The sequence below is a fragment of the Prionailurus bengalensis genome, chromosome B2 (assembly GCF_016509475.1).
Source record: "Prionailurus bengalensis isolate Pbe53 chromosome B2, Fcat_Pben_1.1_paternal_pri, whole genome shotgun sequence".
NCBI classification, from domain to species: domain Eukaryota; kingdom Metazoa; phylum Chordata; class Mammalia; order Carnivora; family Felidae; genus Prionailurus; species Prionailurus bengalensis.
In genome coordinates this window covers 123,401,539-123,416,623 of record NC_057349.1, presented here as the reverse complement: position 1 = coordinate 123,416,623, position 15,085 = coordinate 123,401,539, and the positions used below count along the sequence as shown (strand labels likewise).

Here is a 15,085-nt window from a genome sequence, read left to right as displayed (position 1 = left end):
GTCACGATCTCACAGTCCGTGAGTTCGAGCCCCGCATCGGGCTCTGTGCTGACCGCTCAGAGCCTGGAGCCTGTTTCAGATTCTGTGTCTCCCTCTCTCTCTGCCCCTCCCCCGTTCATGCTCTGTCTCTCTCTGTCTCAAAAATAAATAAACGTTAAAAAAAAATATTAAAAAAAAAATAAAATAAAATATACTCATTTATCTTGTACCTAATAGCTGCTTGTAACTGAGCACTTACTGTGTGTTTCACCCACATACATTTTCACATATAATTCTAAAAACATCCCTGTGGGGTATATTATATGCTGTCATACCATTATTTTATAGAATTGCAAACTGAGACTCAAATAATTTCAATCATCTGCCTAACTCCGAAGCCCACCCTCCTAACCCCTAAACTTCATTGCAGTTTCTTCCAGTTAGAAGGATATCTGACTTTCCTGTTCGGTGTGTTCATTGAGAAAATCCATCAATTATGTCTGCCCCCTGAATTGTTCCGTACAACAGCCATCCTGTCTTTTCTCTTACTCCTTCCACTAGCTTAAGCTTTTGCCATTTTTTGTTTGTTTGTTTGTTTAACTTGTTCCTGGTCCAAATAAGTGTCTGGTTGCAAAGGACCGAGTTCTCTGGAACAGAAAGTATTTTTTTTCAGTCTAACAATTTCCTCTGAGCCCTAGAAATTTTTCTGGTCCTCTGCTACTGAGAAAAAAGTGTGTGTGTGTGTGTGTGCGTGTGTGTGTGTGTGTGTGTGTGTGTGTGTGTGTGTTTGTTTAATTTTATTAATTTCCATTGTAGTTCATTATAGGCGTCATCCCTGCCTTTTACCAACAGAAAAGAAAACATCTGTGAAATAAGGCAGAACAGGAGTTACTATAAAAATATATTATGTATAGATTAGCCAAATAAAATAAAAATGAACCATCTCCCTGTTTTCACAGGCAACAGACAGAACGAGAATGCTATTCTGGTCACATATCGAGCCTCACGTACATTGATTCTTTGGGTATCTAGAAAGTACAGCTGCACCAGTTTTATTTTCATCTACTGCTCTTTGTTGAAGAGAGCAGTTTCTCTTTGGCAGCAAAATCATAGGAAAAAAAATTTAAGTTTAGGCTCCTAAAAAATAATTGATAGGAACATAAAAATACTTGCAATCTGTGTCTGGGTTTCCATATGAAAGGATGTTTAGGATCTAATCAAATCATATACTTGCAATAAGATTTGTATACATTTGAAATTGCAAGTACTATCTTACTGTAGTAAGAATGAAATATTGAATTTTTTTTCAGAAAGAGATCATAGCAGTTTGAGAAAGAGAAGTTGATAGTTTTTTCCCTTAGCATTTTAACAACACAATCTTCACTGTTTTCTTTAAATAAATATCACAATAACTTCTTATGTGCGTGTTAATGAGACTCTATGCTAAGACTTAACACTTGCTTGAAAATAAGAAATGGCTGTAACAGTTCTTTCCAGATTAATTTCATGTATTACAGAAATGATCAGACCTCCACTTGGGGTCTCTCAGCAGATGGAGGAGTAAGCCTGGACACGCCTAACCAATGAGCCGTGGGACAGACCCACAAAACGCATCTGACATCAGAAAGGACTTGAGGGAAACAAAGGGCTGTTGTATAGAGTGTGGAAATTGTTCTAATGAGCCATTTCTTCTATCGGCAGAAATTCCTTTTTGAAACTGCTCTCAGCTCTAATTCTTGAGATTCATTCCCCTTTTCCTTTCTTCAGCTCCCTCTCTTCCCTGCAAGCCACTCCCCACTCACTTTAAACAGTGCTGCTTATAAAAACAAAGCAAAACAAAACAAGGAAATACCCCTGCATACCATCAGATAGTCAACAATTAGAAGCCCTTATAGTGCCCACCACAAGGCTGTGGAGAGTAGGAGATGGGCACTGCTGGTGGGAGGGTATATTGGCACTACTTCCAAAGAGCAATTTGGCAACACCTAGTATTATCAGATGAGCATAGCACAGAGGCTCAGCAACTCTGTCTCTGGATGTGTACTGTAAAAAGAGTCTCTGGCATGCAGAAGGGGATCTAATCAAGAATGTTATATGACCATTGTTTGTAATAGCCCCTCTCCCCAGAGAATTGGTAAATACCTATCAACAAGGGAATGAATAAATACCTTCTGGTAGAGTCATTCAGTGGAATATTCTAGAGCACTCAAATGAATTAACTAGAATCTTATGTGTCACTATCAATATATCTCAGAAACGGTGTGGAGAGAAAAAAAACAAATCACAGAAGCGTATGTGCGGTATGATACCATCCATACAAAATCTAATCACGTGCAAGGCAGTGCTTTCATACGTCTTTGCGTTTTGAAGGATAGATGTGCACGTGGGAATTACAAACAACAAATTCAGAATAGTTAATCTCTTTGGGAGATAGGAATAGAATAGGACTGGGGGGAAAGACAAGTCTTCACATTTATCTGCAATTTTTGATTTCTAAGTCTAGGTGGTATATACATGAGTGTGTGATAATTTCTATGCTTTGCTTATAGTTAAAATATCTCACAATCGTTTTCTTAAGGAAGAAGTTTGCGGTACTTTGTATCTTTCCGGATAATTTACATATATTTTGGGCATTTAAATCCCCAAATAGTGTTTAATTTCTTTCTGCTTGCATTCTAACTGTGATTAAAAAGGCTCAGATGCATTTGGACCTTTCTTTCTGCACTAAGATAGGCTTTATTCCCATGTTACCTATTACGGAATAAATGTTTCTCTAGAGATTGAAATGCATATCAGTTAGTAGTGACACAGCTTATGTTGAAAAGTAATGATTATGTGAGATTATTCCCTTTTCAAGAAATTTAGTTGTATTTTTCTTTTTAATCATTGCTTGAAAAGTTATTTCATTTTAACAATACACAGTTCCTCACAAAATTAAAAATAGAATTACCAGGGGCACCTGGGTGGCTCAGTCAGTTGAGCATTTGACCTCAGCTCAGGTCATGATCTCACAGGGTTGGTGAGTTCGAGCCCGGCATCGGGCTCTCTGCTGTTAGTGCAGTACCAGCTTCAGATCCTCAGTCTCCCTCCCTCTCTGCCCCTACCCTGCTTGTGCTGTCTCCCTCTCCTTCTCTCTCTTTCTCAAAAATAAATTAACCTTTAAAAAGTAAATAAATAAAAAATAAAAATCGAATTACCATATGATCCAACAATTTCACTCCTGGACAAAATATCCAAAAGACTTGAAAGCAGGATCTCATGGAGATATTTGTTTGCCCATGTCCCTGGCAGCATTATTCACAGTAACCAAAAGGTGGAAGTAACTTAAATATCCATTAAGAGATGAATGGATAAAATAAAATGTGGGATATACACAAAATGGAATATTATTCAGTCTTGAAAAGGAAGGAAATTCTGACATGATGAATGTTGACAACTATCATAGTTTCTCATTCAGACAGCTCCATGGTACTGATGATCTTTTAGCTTGCAGGTATAGAGGGACCCAATCTCCTTTAGAGCTTATTGTGAGAAACTGGATATTAAGTCTGTTTTTCTGGTACTTACTCATTTCCACTTAAAGCAAATTGTTATAGTTTTGAAAAGAGCAGCGATATCCTTGTTGTCAATTTCAGTGATTCTGCCAACTTCTAGTCAATTGGTGAAGATATGAGGGTCATTTTTGGTACAAATACCTCGAACTTAAATTGAATTTTTACTTGGATCTGGTGAATCTACTCAGGTCCCACTGTGTTCTTAAACCTGTACATTTTTTTCCCCTCTTACACTGCCAGTTCCTCTTCTTAAAGTCTTACCTCCCTTACCAAAGTAAATTACTCAGAGGAATCTAGTTTTAGATTTTGAGTTGTGTATGAAATTAAAATTTATATTTTTCCAATGGTTTATTTATTTATTTATTTTTTTAGTTTAACAGTGAATTTTTATTGGATTCAAATATCTTGCTTACTTGATAACCAACCATTGATTTGTAAGCCATGGCACTCTCTACTCTCCCTGGTTTAACATAGCGTCACAAACCTTCATATTGTTTCATGGACAGATTTTTCTTTCTGTTGAGAGAGGAAACAGTCGTGTTCTCTATTTTACTTATAGGAAGGGTCTACCTTTTATCTGAGCTATAATCATTCCCCATCAAATTGGGAGGGAAAAAAGGTAACTTGGGGAGGAGCAGACGAGTAATACATAGGAGCATCTCTTTATCAAGATTTTCTCTGAAGATCAGACAAACTAGATCAATGATTTATTTAGCATGAGTTGATTTCCCAGGTGTAGAATCCATCCCTGAGTTTTTGGAAAGGGCCTGAGATTGGAGAATCCAGTTTTCTTTCATGTCAATTAGCAATCTTACATCTACTGAGGAGTTACCTGTATACTGGATAGAGTACGCCTTTGTTTTCCTATCTAATTCCTCCTTTACCTCCCCACCCACACCCACTCTTTCTAGTGTCTAATTACCATTTTTGTCAAAGAGAGAAAGAAGTCTATCCTACACTGCGAGTGGAAAATGTCATCATATCACTGAGTTGGCACCAGATATTTTCTTCATTTGTAGAGACTTCCATTGTAGGCCCATGAGTCTGAATATGTTAAACAGCAAGAAGGAATACGTCTGCACACTGAAGATACGAGTCTGAAAGCCTCCTGACTCCCACCCAGGTGGGGCAAGGCTTGCCTGAATTCTGTTCCCTTTTGTTCATTATAAATAAGTGATTCTTGCTGTGCAAGCTGATCTATGTGGCACACAAACCCATTATCCTATTTAGGTCCTTGTAGAATGCATCCTTGAAATGTTTACTGAAATTTATGCAAAAAAATGTAATTTACTGTACAGAAATTCATTATGCCCGTAGCTACATAACAATAGAGGTTTTTTTTTTTAATAAGAAATACCTGTATTTGAGTAATTTGTTCCAGTTAGGTGTTGCTGAGACAAATGGCTGGTGTCAAAGAAGAGGAAGTTAATTGTAATGGCAATACATTATAAGGAGAAGTTTGTGTTAAAAAGCTGTTTCAGTCAGAGAAAGACAAAAAGCATATGACTTCACTCATATGGGGACTTTAAGACACAAAACAGATGAACATAAGGGAAGGGAAAGAAAAATAATATAAAAACAGGGAGGGGGAGAGAATAGAAGAGACTCATAAATATGGAGAACAAACTGAGGGTTACTGGAGGGGTTGTGGGAGGGGGGATGAGCTAAATGGGTAAAGGAATCTACTCCTGAAATCATTGTTGCACTAGATGCTAATTTGGATGTAAATTATTAAAAAAAATAAATAAAAGGAGGGAAGAATTATGCTCTACTTTCTTCAATCAGAGCATATACATAAATTACTTGGACTTCTGCACTGGAGGTTTGTCCATTTTCTCCCATTTATATATGTATTCAGGAATTTACTTATATTAGCTGGATTCACAGATTTTTTTAATACTTTGGATTATAAAATTATCATTTTAATATTTTTAAAAAAGCTGTTTCAAATCCTGTATGTGTAGAATGTCGCTCCTCAACATCCCAGCCACATTCAAAGACATCTCTACTTATAGTACTATGAGTCCTCCCACAAAGACATATTTATTTAACATAAAATAAAATTTAGAGGGATGAGAGGAGAGTCAAAATTTCTTTTGGGATTACTTTCCAGCTTTGTTATAATTTAACCTGACTTTTGGTACAGGTTGATTTAATCGACAGCTGTTCATGTCAAGAGAAGGATATGTTCTCACCCCTGGTCACAAAACAATAAGGTATAAAATATGTCTAGATCTGGTAAAATAGGAACTGAGTTGGGGTTGTTTGCTTTGATAATATTAATACTCAAACTATATATGTCTTTAAAATGCTTAACATACTTTTATGAGCTTATTTCAATTATTCTTGAAAAACAATCCAAGATAGACAAGTTCGGTACTTTCTACATAGATTAGGCAGATTAAAGATACTTTCTTTACAGATGAGAAATAAACCCAGAGAGATACAATGACTTAGAGGCACACACAGTAAGTGTCAGAGAAGGGCAAACTGCATCTTGTCTGACTTATCATCACGTATACTTCTAAGTCTGTGCACAGATTTTATGTCCTATAAAATATGAATTTCTGGATTCTTGTTAGATTATTGAGCTTTTTTTTTTTTTTTTAACGTGAGCTTTGATGCAAGCCTAACATGGAAGCACTAACGTAATTAGTTTCCTAACTTTAAAGATGGGCCAGTTCTGTGACACCTGTGTTGGAGTGTTCTTCCTGAGCTGGTACAGCTTTATTTTTGCAGCATGCTGAAGGGTAAAGTTGAATCGTATCCTCTTGGTGAGGCCCGGGATGTTCACAACGGCCCATTTGATATTTCCTAGTCTCGTCGTGTTTTGAAGTATTGAACTTAGGTAAGAGGATGGAGCTAGGGAGTATAAGAAATAACCCTCCTTTACCCGACTTGGGTGGAACCCTTGCCTACTTCCCCTTGGACAGGAAGCGGGATCAGAAGGGAAGACCCAGAGGTCACCAGCTGGGGACCACGTTCTCTCCAGCCAGGAACTCCCAGCCTGCTCCTTTTCTTTCAGGAAGCTGAGGTTCTGCTTGCTAGTTCTGCTTCTCCCAGCCTGAATCAATTGAACTTGGCAACCCCACACCAGCTGCTCCCACTTCCTTCCCCCGGCTGCGATTACCTAAATTCTAGGCACACTTTCCAGTTTTGGAGATGCTCCATTTATTTATCCTTAAAATGACCTCTTCAAAGTTGTATTGTCCCAAATAGCTATCAAAAGTTGCCTTTGTCTTCCCTTGCAAAGAGACCCAGACTAGATTGTCTCTTCTGTTTTCTTTCCCTATCTGGTTATCAAAGGGTACTGGAAAATGGGAAAAACAACAATTTGGGGTGTTTCTGGTACAGCCAGGGGGTGTGCAAACCAGAAAGCCTAAGACAAGTATGAAGTTGTAGGGAAGTAATGCATCCTCAAAACATTTCATTGGGAAGGATTTGGAGTTTATTTTGCCATCTTATTTCTCAGCAGTTTAGGTGAGGAATTTCCATGCAGTGATGTGAAACATAGCAGTTGTGTCTTAAGTTTATTTCGTGTCCTCCTTTTTTTTCCTTCAGTGGGTTCAGTACAGATTAAACGTTCACTTGTCTCCCTGAGTAGGTAGCTACCTTGTGAGGTCTTGTTTGCTCTTTATTTGTACTGAGTTACAATGCATACATAGTACTTTTCTTCTTTAGAGTTGATGCCTCATTTAACATTACATCATAAACTGTGAGTAAACTGTCTCCTTCAAGAGAACAATTTATATCCATTTAGCCTTTGCAAAACATAAGCAACAGTTAATAAGAATTCAACAGATCCTATGATTTTTTTTAAACAGTGACTTTTTATTGGATTCTTTTCAGCACTGTTATTTATTTAGTTTTTAAATGTTTACTTGTTTTGAGAGGAAAAGTGCGCACGCGTGCATGAGCGAGGGAGGCGTAGAGAGAGGGAAAAAGAGAATCCTAAGCAGGCTCCATGCTGTCAGCAGAGTCCGACTTGGGGCTCGATCTCACAAACTGTGAGATAGATCGTGACCCGAGCCGAAATCAAGAGCTGACGTTTAACTGACTGAGCCACCCAGGTTGCCCACAGCACTTTTAAACAACACCCAACTTAGCCAGTGGTATAAATTATACACTCAGTAAACGTTAGGGAAAGAGTCATTTGAAAATATGACCATACAAAGTAGTTTCACAGTTTAGTAGGGAACCAGAAACATTGACCCTGTGCCCTTTTAATAGTAAGTGCTACCTCTGGACATTCCCACGAACATCTTGCTTACTTGATAACTGACCACGGATTTGTAAATCATGGCACTCTGGACTCTCTCTGGTTCAAAATAGGCATCACGCACACTTATTATTTTATGGGGAGGTTTTTCATGGGGATGACCTTAATACAGTTTCATAATTTGTTATAATGCAAAATGAAATGAAAGCAAAGAAGACATGTAAGAGGGCTGTTATTAATGAGCCATTCTTCAGGAAGGTGTCGCATATTGGCTCTAAGCCAATAGCAGCCTATTTTCTGTAGTGACAAGCAGAGGGACCCTTCAGCCTGCTCACTGTTCCCCTCGTCACTACTTCCATTTCTGTGTCTGGTGCACCAGAAGAGGGAGGAGGTAGGGTAGCTCCAGTCCTGGGCGTGAAGGTGTCTCTCCTTCCCGTGGCACAAGGACAGAGTGCTCACTGGATAGGCCTTTAGCCAAAAGCAAATGATAGAACAGAGTTGGAAGAGACCAGCAATCACTCAACCCAACTCTTAGTGTGTTACAGTAGAGGGAGGAGAAATGACATCTGGCTAGTCAAGAGTGGAGCCAGGACTTACACATTTCTACTGTGATTCATAGCCCAATATTTTATACATTCATTAACTTATTCATGCTCTTATTGAGTACCTACTATATGCCATTCAATTTTCTAGGCAATTAGTGGGGTAAAAGATGAACAAACCATTCGGGTTGCTTGTGATATGGGATAGGAGAATCGTATAATGACACATTTACAATGAGTACATGTATTGCTATCTTAGAGGTCTATACGGGGGTAATAGTGGCAGAAATTAAGAACATCATCTACTGTTGGGAAGTTTGGTGTCATTGAAGACAGTCAAGGGCAGCTTCAAAGAGAACAGGTTTCTTACGCAATGCCCAGAGGATGCTATGTGATAGAGGATGAAGAGAAGGGCATTCCCTTGATACTTAGAAGGAGGAGAAGGGTATATTACTATCACAAGAGAGCTGTGTTCAAAAGAGTGTGGTTTGCTACTCTGAAGAGATGCTCTATAAATCAAGTTTGGAAAATTCTGCATACTGTGTTCCTGACTTTGTGATTATTCAGCGTTTTTAAAATTTTCAACTTATTTTTTCATGAACCATTGTGTGTGCATGTGTATGTTTGTGTGTGTAGATGTGTGTGTGTGTGTGTGTGTGTGTATGTGTGTGTGAGAGAGAGAGAGGGAAAAGGATGCACTAACTACCTGTGAAACACCTGTGGGAAGAGCCACTTTCCACCTTCCTCCACAGTGTCACTCATCTATCTCTTGGTTTCCATCCTCTGGGCACCGCTATCATCCAAGCCCTTATTTTGATGTCCCTGTACATTTGCAATGCCACCTAAATGCTTTTTCCCCTCCAATACTAAATACCACCATCTCATTAGTATTTTTTTTCAAGTTTTAACAAGGTTTATCTTTTATGTATTTGTCATTCTTGGGTAATATGTTCACCTGATAGAAAAATTTAAAAGTGCAACACAATTTGGGGCACGTGGGTGGCTCAGTCGGTTAAGTGTCTGACTTCGGCTCAGGTCATGATCTCACGGTTTGTGGGTTCAAGCCCCGTGTCGGGCTCTATGCTGACAGCTCAGAGCCTGGAGCCTCCTTTGGATCCTGTCTCTCTGTCTCTCTCTGTCCTGCCCTTGCTCGTGCTTTGTCTCTCTCTCTCTCTCTTTCAAAAATAAATAAACGTCGGGGCGCCTGGGTGGCGCAGTCGGTTAAGCGTCCGACTTCAGCCAGGTCACGATCTTGCGGTCCGTGAGTTCGAGCCCCGCGTCAGGCTCTGGGCTAATGGCTCAGAGCCTGGAGCCTGTTTCCAATTCTGTGTCTCCCTCTCTCTCTGCCCCTCCCCCGTTCATGCTGTCTCTGTCCCAAAAATAAATAAAAACGTTGAAAAATGCTTTAAAAAAAAATAATAAATAAATAAATAAATAAATAAATAAACGTTAAAATAAATAAATAAATAAAAGTGCAACAGGATATATAGTGAAAAGTCATTCTCTCATCTTTGACCCCCACCCAGCCAGCTTCCCTCTTTATTGGCAAGCACTATTATTGGTTTCTTGTATATTCTGCTAGGGAGATTTTACAAATGTACAAATTAGAATTTTCTTTTTCTCCCTTTTATACATAAATAGGAGCATAGGATGAACACCATTCTGTTCTTTGCTTTTTTTTTTTTTCACTTAGCAGTATATCTTGGAGATCTTTCCCTATCAAGAACTTCTCTATGAAGAGCTTCCTCATTCTTTGTTTAGTGGCATTATATTCCATTATATGGAGTTACCATCATTTATTTAACCAGATTCTAATGGGTAGACATTGATGTTGTGCCCAGCCTTTGCTATTACAGTGTCCCAATGTATGCTGATACTTCTTTATGTATATTGCTCACCTTAAAAAACATGCTGACTGCCAGTTGTTCACAAAGCACTTTATTTTGGCATTCAAGGCCTTCTTTAGTAAGGCCCCAAATAACTTTCTGATATTATTGGTACATGCCAAAGTGAACTTTCTTCTTAGTCCAGTGATCAAATTCAAGATCTTTTTCAAATACCTCTTTAACTCTCTTCTCTGTACTTCCTCAAATGAACTGTCTTCTCCAGCCCCCAGTCATCATTTGTGTCATTCCCTAAAAGGGTCTTTGCTGTTCCTGGTCCTCTAACTTGGATCCCTACCTTCCTGCTTTGCCTTTGAAAGTTGTCTTGTCCTCTTTGACTCATCTTGAGTTCCACCTTCTCTGCTGATCTTCCCAGACTTCCTCACATCTTAGGAACATCTTCTTTCCCTTTGAAATGTAAGCCCTTGCTGTAGCATTGCTCTTTAGACCTAGTATGTGTGGACATACACTCATGCGCACCCAGGCATGTGATGTTTCTTTTTAAATGTGTACGTGTCCTTTTTGTCCTCCCCCCCTTTTTTGACCCACAAGATTGTGAAGTATTGAAGGGCTTGTTTAGTATTTTATATACACAGCTTTATGGCTTTCAAAATTACCCTCTACAGTTCCTTCCTGAGATTTTTATTTAGTCATCTGTTATCCTTAAGCGTTCAAAAATCTTACGTACTGCTCTAAGTCAAAATCCTTGTCAGTTCCCTCTTTGCCCCCACGTTGATCCTGGGATGAAGAAGGATAGCTGGTCAGCTGGGACTTGAATAGCTCCTCTGCTCCTTCCTTACCTCACCAGATCTGGCTCTTCTTCTTAGCCAGATGGACCCACCCTTGAGACTCCACAAAAGCCTCACATTCTCTGTTTCCATGACAACATACATGCCATCATTTCCAAAATTCTGTCCCATTTCTCTTTCTGAATCGTGATTCTCCAACCCCGGTGAAGCCTTTATGCCATAGGCTTTTCCAGATTATCTCTTCCATGTCTCTAGGCATTTAAACGACTGGAACTAACGATGATGAGAGCTTGCATTATCAACAGCTTTCTATGCACCTGACACAGTATAGCTACGTTATTTACACGATCTCACTCCTCACAACCTAGAGGACAGAGATGCTGCCTGCAGTGTATTTCTTGCACTCCACTTTTTATTGAACAATATGTAAGTTGTATCTGTGACTGTTCATTGTCAGATGTCCTCATCTCTGTGTGGGTTTACCCACTCTGATAAGTGGCCAATACCCTTTATTTCCCAAGAGCCAGCATCTGCATGGTCCCCTCCCAGGGTGTAAGTGAGGTTGTACGTAGGGAAAGTGAACTCCTTTTAACCTTTCCCCAGAGAGATCGTGGCTGATAATTCACACGTGTTCTGCAAGAATGATTTTTAGATTATTCAGTTTTTGGATTTTACATATTTGTACTGTTTCCTTTAAACCATTGACAACACCTTTGTGTTCTCTCGTTTCCATCAGATTATAAGTTTTTCAGATACAGAAACATATGGTATACTTCCTGAAATTTCTAATTGCTAATAAAATTGTTAATACAAATACATCAAATAGTTAATTATCAAATTAATTTTGTATTAACGTCTGCTTTATTTTTTTCTTTTCTTATTTTTTAGGAAATCATTTGCCAGAAGAATACTGTGAGTATTTTCCCTAACTCTTCCAGAAATTTTTTATCATTTCTGTTCTATCAACTAATCTCTGGTTGTTTTTTTTAATCTCCACAAATTATTAATTTCTATCTCTGTTTTTCCTCTTTAGAGTTTCTGAGGTATCAATATAAATATGGTTATTTTATCTAAATGTTTCTTTACAGTGAAAATTTATAAATAGTGGAAGATGATGCTGATATCCGTTTGTTTTTGTTTTGTTTTGTTTAATTTTCTTTATTTGAGAGAGAGAGAGAGAGAGAGAGAGAGAGAACACATGCATATAAGTGCAGGGAAGGGGCAGAGAGAGAGAGAGAAAGAGAGAATCCCAAGCAGGCTCTGCTTTGTCAGCGCAGAGCCTGACGTGGGGCTTTATCCCACAAACCATGAAATTGTGGCCTGAGCTGAGATCAAGAGCCAGAGGCTTAACTGAGTCACCTAGGTACCCTAATGCCTGTTTTTTTTTAGCATATATATTTATATTTTGGGGAAAAAAAAAGTTTCCATAGTATATCCAATTTTGTAGCGTATATACGCACGAGTGCATATATGTGTCTGTGTGTCTACGTATGTTTATATATACGCATATATAGATGTCTGTATCTGTGTATAAATTATATAACACAAATTATAAGTACGAATATACATATACACACACACACACACACACACACACACACATACATATATAGATACATGTCAATCTATTATCTGTTTATCTATACAGGTTGATTTAAGTTCCTGAGTCTAGTCTGCCTTTGAGACCACACTACAGAAATCCTACTTTCCACACAGTACTAAACAAGAGTTAAGGGGCGCCCACGTCGCTCAGTCAGTTAAGCGTCCGACTTCAGCTCAGGTCATGATCTCACGGTCCATGAGTTCAAGCCCTGCATCGGGCTCTGTGCTGACAGCTCAGAGCCTGGAGCCTGTTTCGGATTCTGTGTCTCCCTCTCTCTCTTACCCTCCCCCGTTCATTCTCTGTCTCTCTCTGTCTCAGAAATAAATAAATGTTAAAAAAACAAACAAACAAAACAAGAGTTAAAAAATGATAAAAGTAAATTTCAAATTTTAAAAGTGCATGAAGAAAATTTATATATATTAGGGAATCAGCCTTGTTAGGCTAGTGGTTGTATTTTTCATTTAGAAAATAAGCCAGCATTTAAAAACCTTAAAGAATGTATCTCTATAAATTAGATTGGAAATAATACCCTACATAAAGATCTGCACGTGATTTAAGATGATAAGATTAAAAGTACAATTGGTAGTTTGTCCTTCCATCTGAAAGTTTAAAACTTACTGTTAAGATTGCACCAAGTCAGAGACTCATTGCAACATAATGTCATTATGCACTTTTATTCTTCACATCTGGACAGGAAATGAGCAATTATTGCTTCAGGCATCTGTTTAGCATAGCAGTTTTATTAAACAAATATTGATCATGTATTGTGTGCCAGACTTTGAGCCTCGTGCCACAGGGATTCACTGTGGAGACTGAAAGTGGAAGCAAGCAGATTCCTAACTGCTCCGTGAGACAGCCAATGACAAATGACAGAGTCTAGCTGGGGAAGAAGGTCAGGACACAAATAAGCAAAGACACAAATTAGAAAATTAACGTAGGGAGGGGCGCCTGGGTGGCTCAGTCGGTTAAGCGTCCGACTTTCGGTTTCCACTCAGATCATCATCTTTCAACTTCGTGGGTTTGAGCCCCGCATCAGGCTCTATGCTGGCAGCATGGAGCCTGCTTGAGATTCTCTGTATTCCTCTCTCTGTGCCCCTCCCCAACTCATGCTATCTCTGTCTCTCTCAAAATAAAACAAATAAGCTTAAGAATTTTAAGAAAAGAAAGAAAGGAAAGAAAATTAATGCAAGGCGATGTGAAGAATGGGTGGCCGTGTATCAAGTGGTCAGAGAGGTCTTTCAGAGCAAGTAGCATTTACAGAGACCTAAATGGTAGGAAATTGCTAACCACGCCCACTGATGGGTCAGACATGTGGAAAAGCAGGCTTGCAAGATGACTGGAATATTGCACGTTATGATCTGGTCACCTGTTGACCTGAGTAAGCAGCGGGGTTTCAGCTACTGGGTGTCCTTATCAAAAGTTGAGTATTTTGAGCATATATTTCGATATGTCTGAATGCTTTGGTTCACCTTTATGCAGCTTTTAAAAATTGAAAAACAGAATCAGCATGGTTTTTTTAAGTGAAGATAATAGAACAGGACTAGATTTTGAACTGCAGGTTTTTATAGCCCTGAGCACAGGCACGGGCCAGAGAGATTGCTGTTGTCATTTTATGATCATGCCTTAGTGCTTTGAAGTTTAAGGAAATGTGGTCTTTCTTTTTCAAGAAGCAGGTCTGAATATTTTAGAATTGGTACCTTATTAATAAGGCAGTTGTTGTGCCTGAGGTGTCTGTTCTTGATCACATAGTGTTTTCTTTTTTAATTTGCTTTGGATTATCAGTTATTTGAAACTCTGGGTGAAATAGCAATCTGTAAACAGAAATTGCAACGATGACGTTTCTAAGTTTTAAGTGAGCCAACCCGGGGAAAAAAATATTCCCATATTATTAGTTTTCATCATTTTGAAAAAAAAAAAAGTGCTTTTCTCTGCAGTTGGTATCTTTTAGAGAAACAGTGTTAAAACCAAACCTCACACTTTGCCCCCACTGCAGGCTCACTGTGCTGTTGTCTTAGTTCAAGCCTGGTAGCATCTATGTGCCTCCTGCAGCTTCTCACCCTCCACTGTGTTTGGACACCAACAAGGGGGAATGAAAAAAATATGTATTTATTGCCTTTATAGGGAAGAGACTCCAGAAAGTGCAGTGAGGCCAGGAACTTAGGAAAACCTTGGCATGCTGGTTATTTTCAACAAGGATTCTGAAGCCTTATTCCACGGGGTTTGAAGAAGACAGTTGCAGGAATACATTTTTCTCTGCTGTTTGCAAGACTCATTTTACTTTCTTCACCCCTGCAGCGGTGATGCACACCCAGATGTCTGAGAGTCGTCCTCTCCCAGGATTGTTTTACGCAGACGCTTTATTCCCCGGTGCCCAGTATTTCAATAGTTCTGTATGCTGTTTCATGTCTTGTACACAAATACACGTGGCATTAAGGCTTCTGAGGATACAGAACTTGGTGCAGCAGCAGCAGAATGTTTTGAAATGCTTATAGTGTTTTCCTGGCTTACTGGCTTTTCATCTATTCTGATTTTTGATTTGGAAGATTCAGAGCATTT

At 38.9% G+C, this 15,085-nt stretch overlaps 1 protein-coding gene across 2 annotated transcripts in view; it reads left to right on the top strand.

Moving 5' to 3' along the window:
• The window catches only part of MAP3K5 (mitogen-activated protein kinase kinase kinase 5), a 209,222-nt gene that overhangs the window by 69,321 nt on the left and 124,816 nt on the right, over positions 1–15,085 (top strand). For both annotated transcript variants that reach the window (XM_043593084.1, XM_043593085.1), the window contains exon 3: positions 11,815–11,838. In XM_043593084.1, coding sequence (XP_043449019.1) covers positions 11,815–11,838 — 24 coding nt within the window. The remainder of the gene's footprint in view (positions 1–11,814; positions 11,839–15,085) is intronic.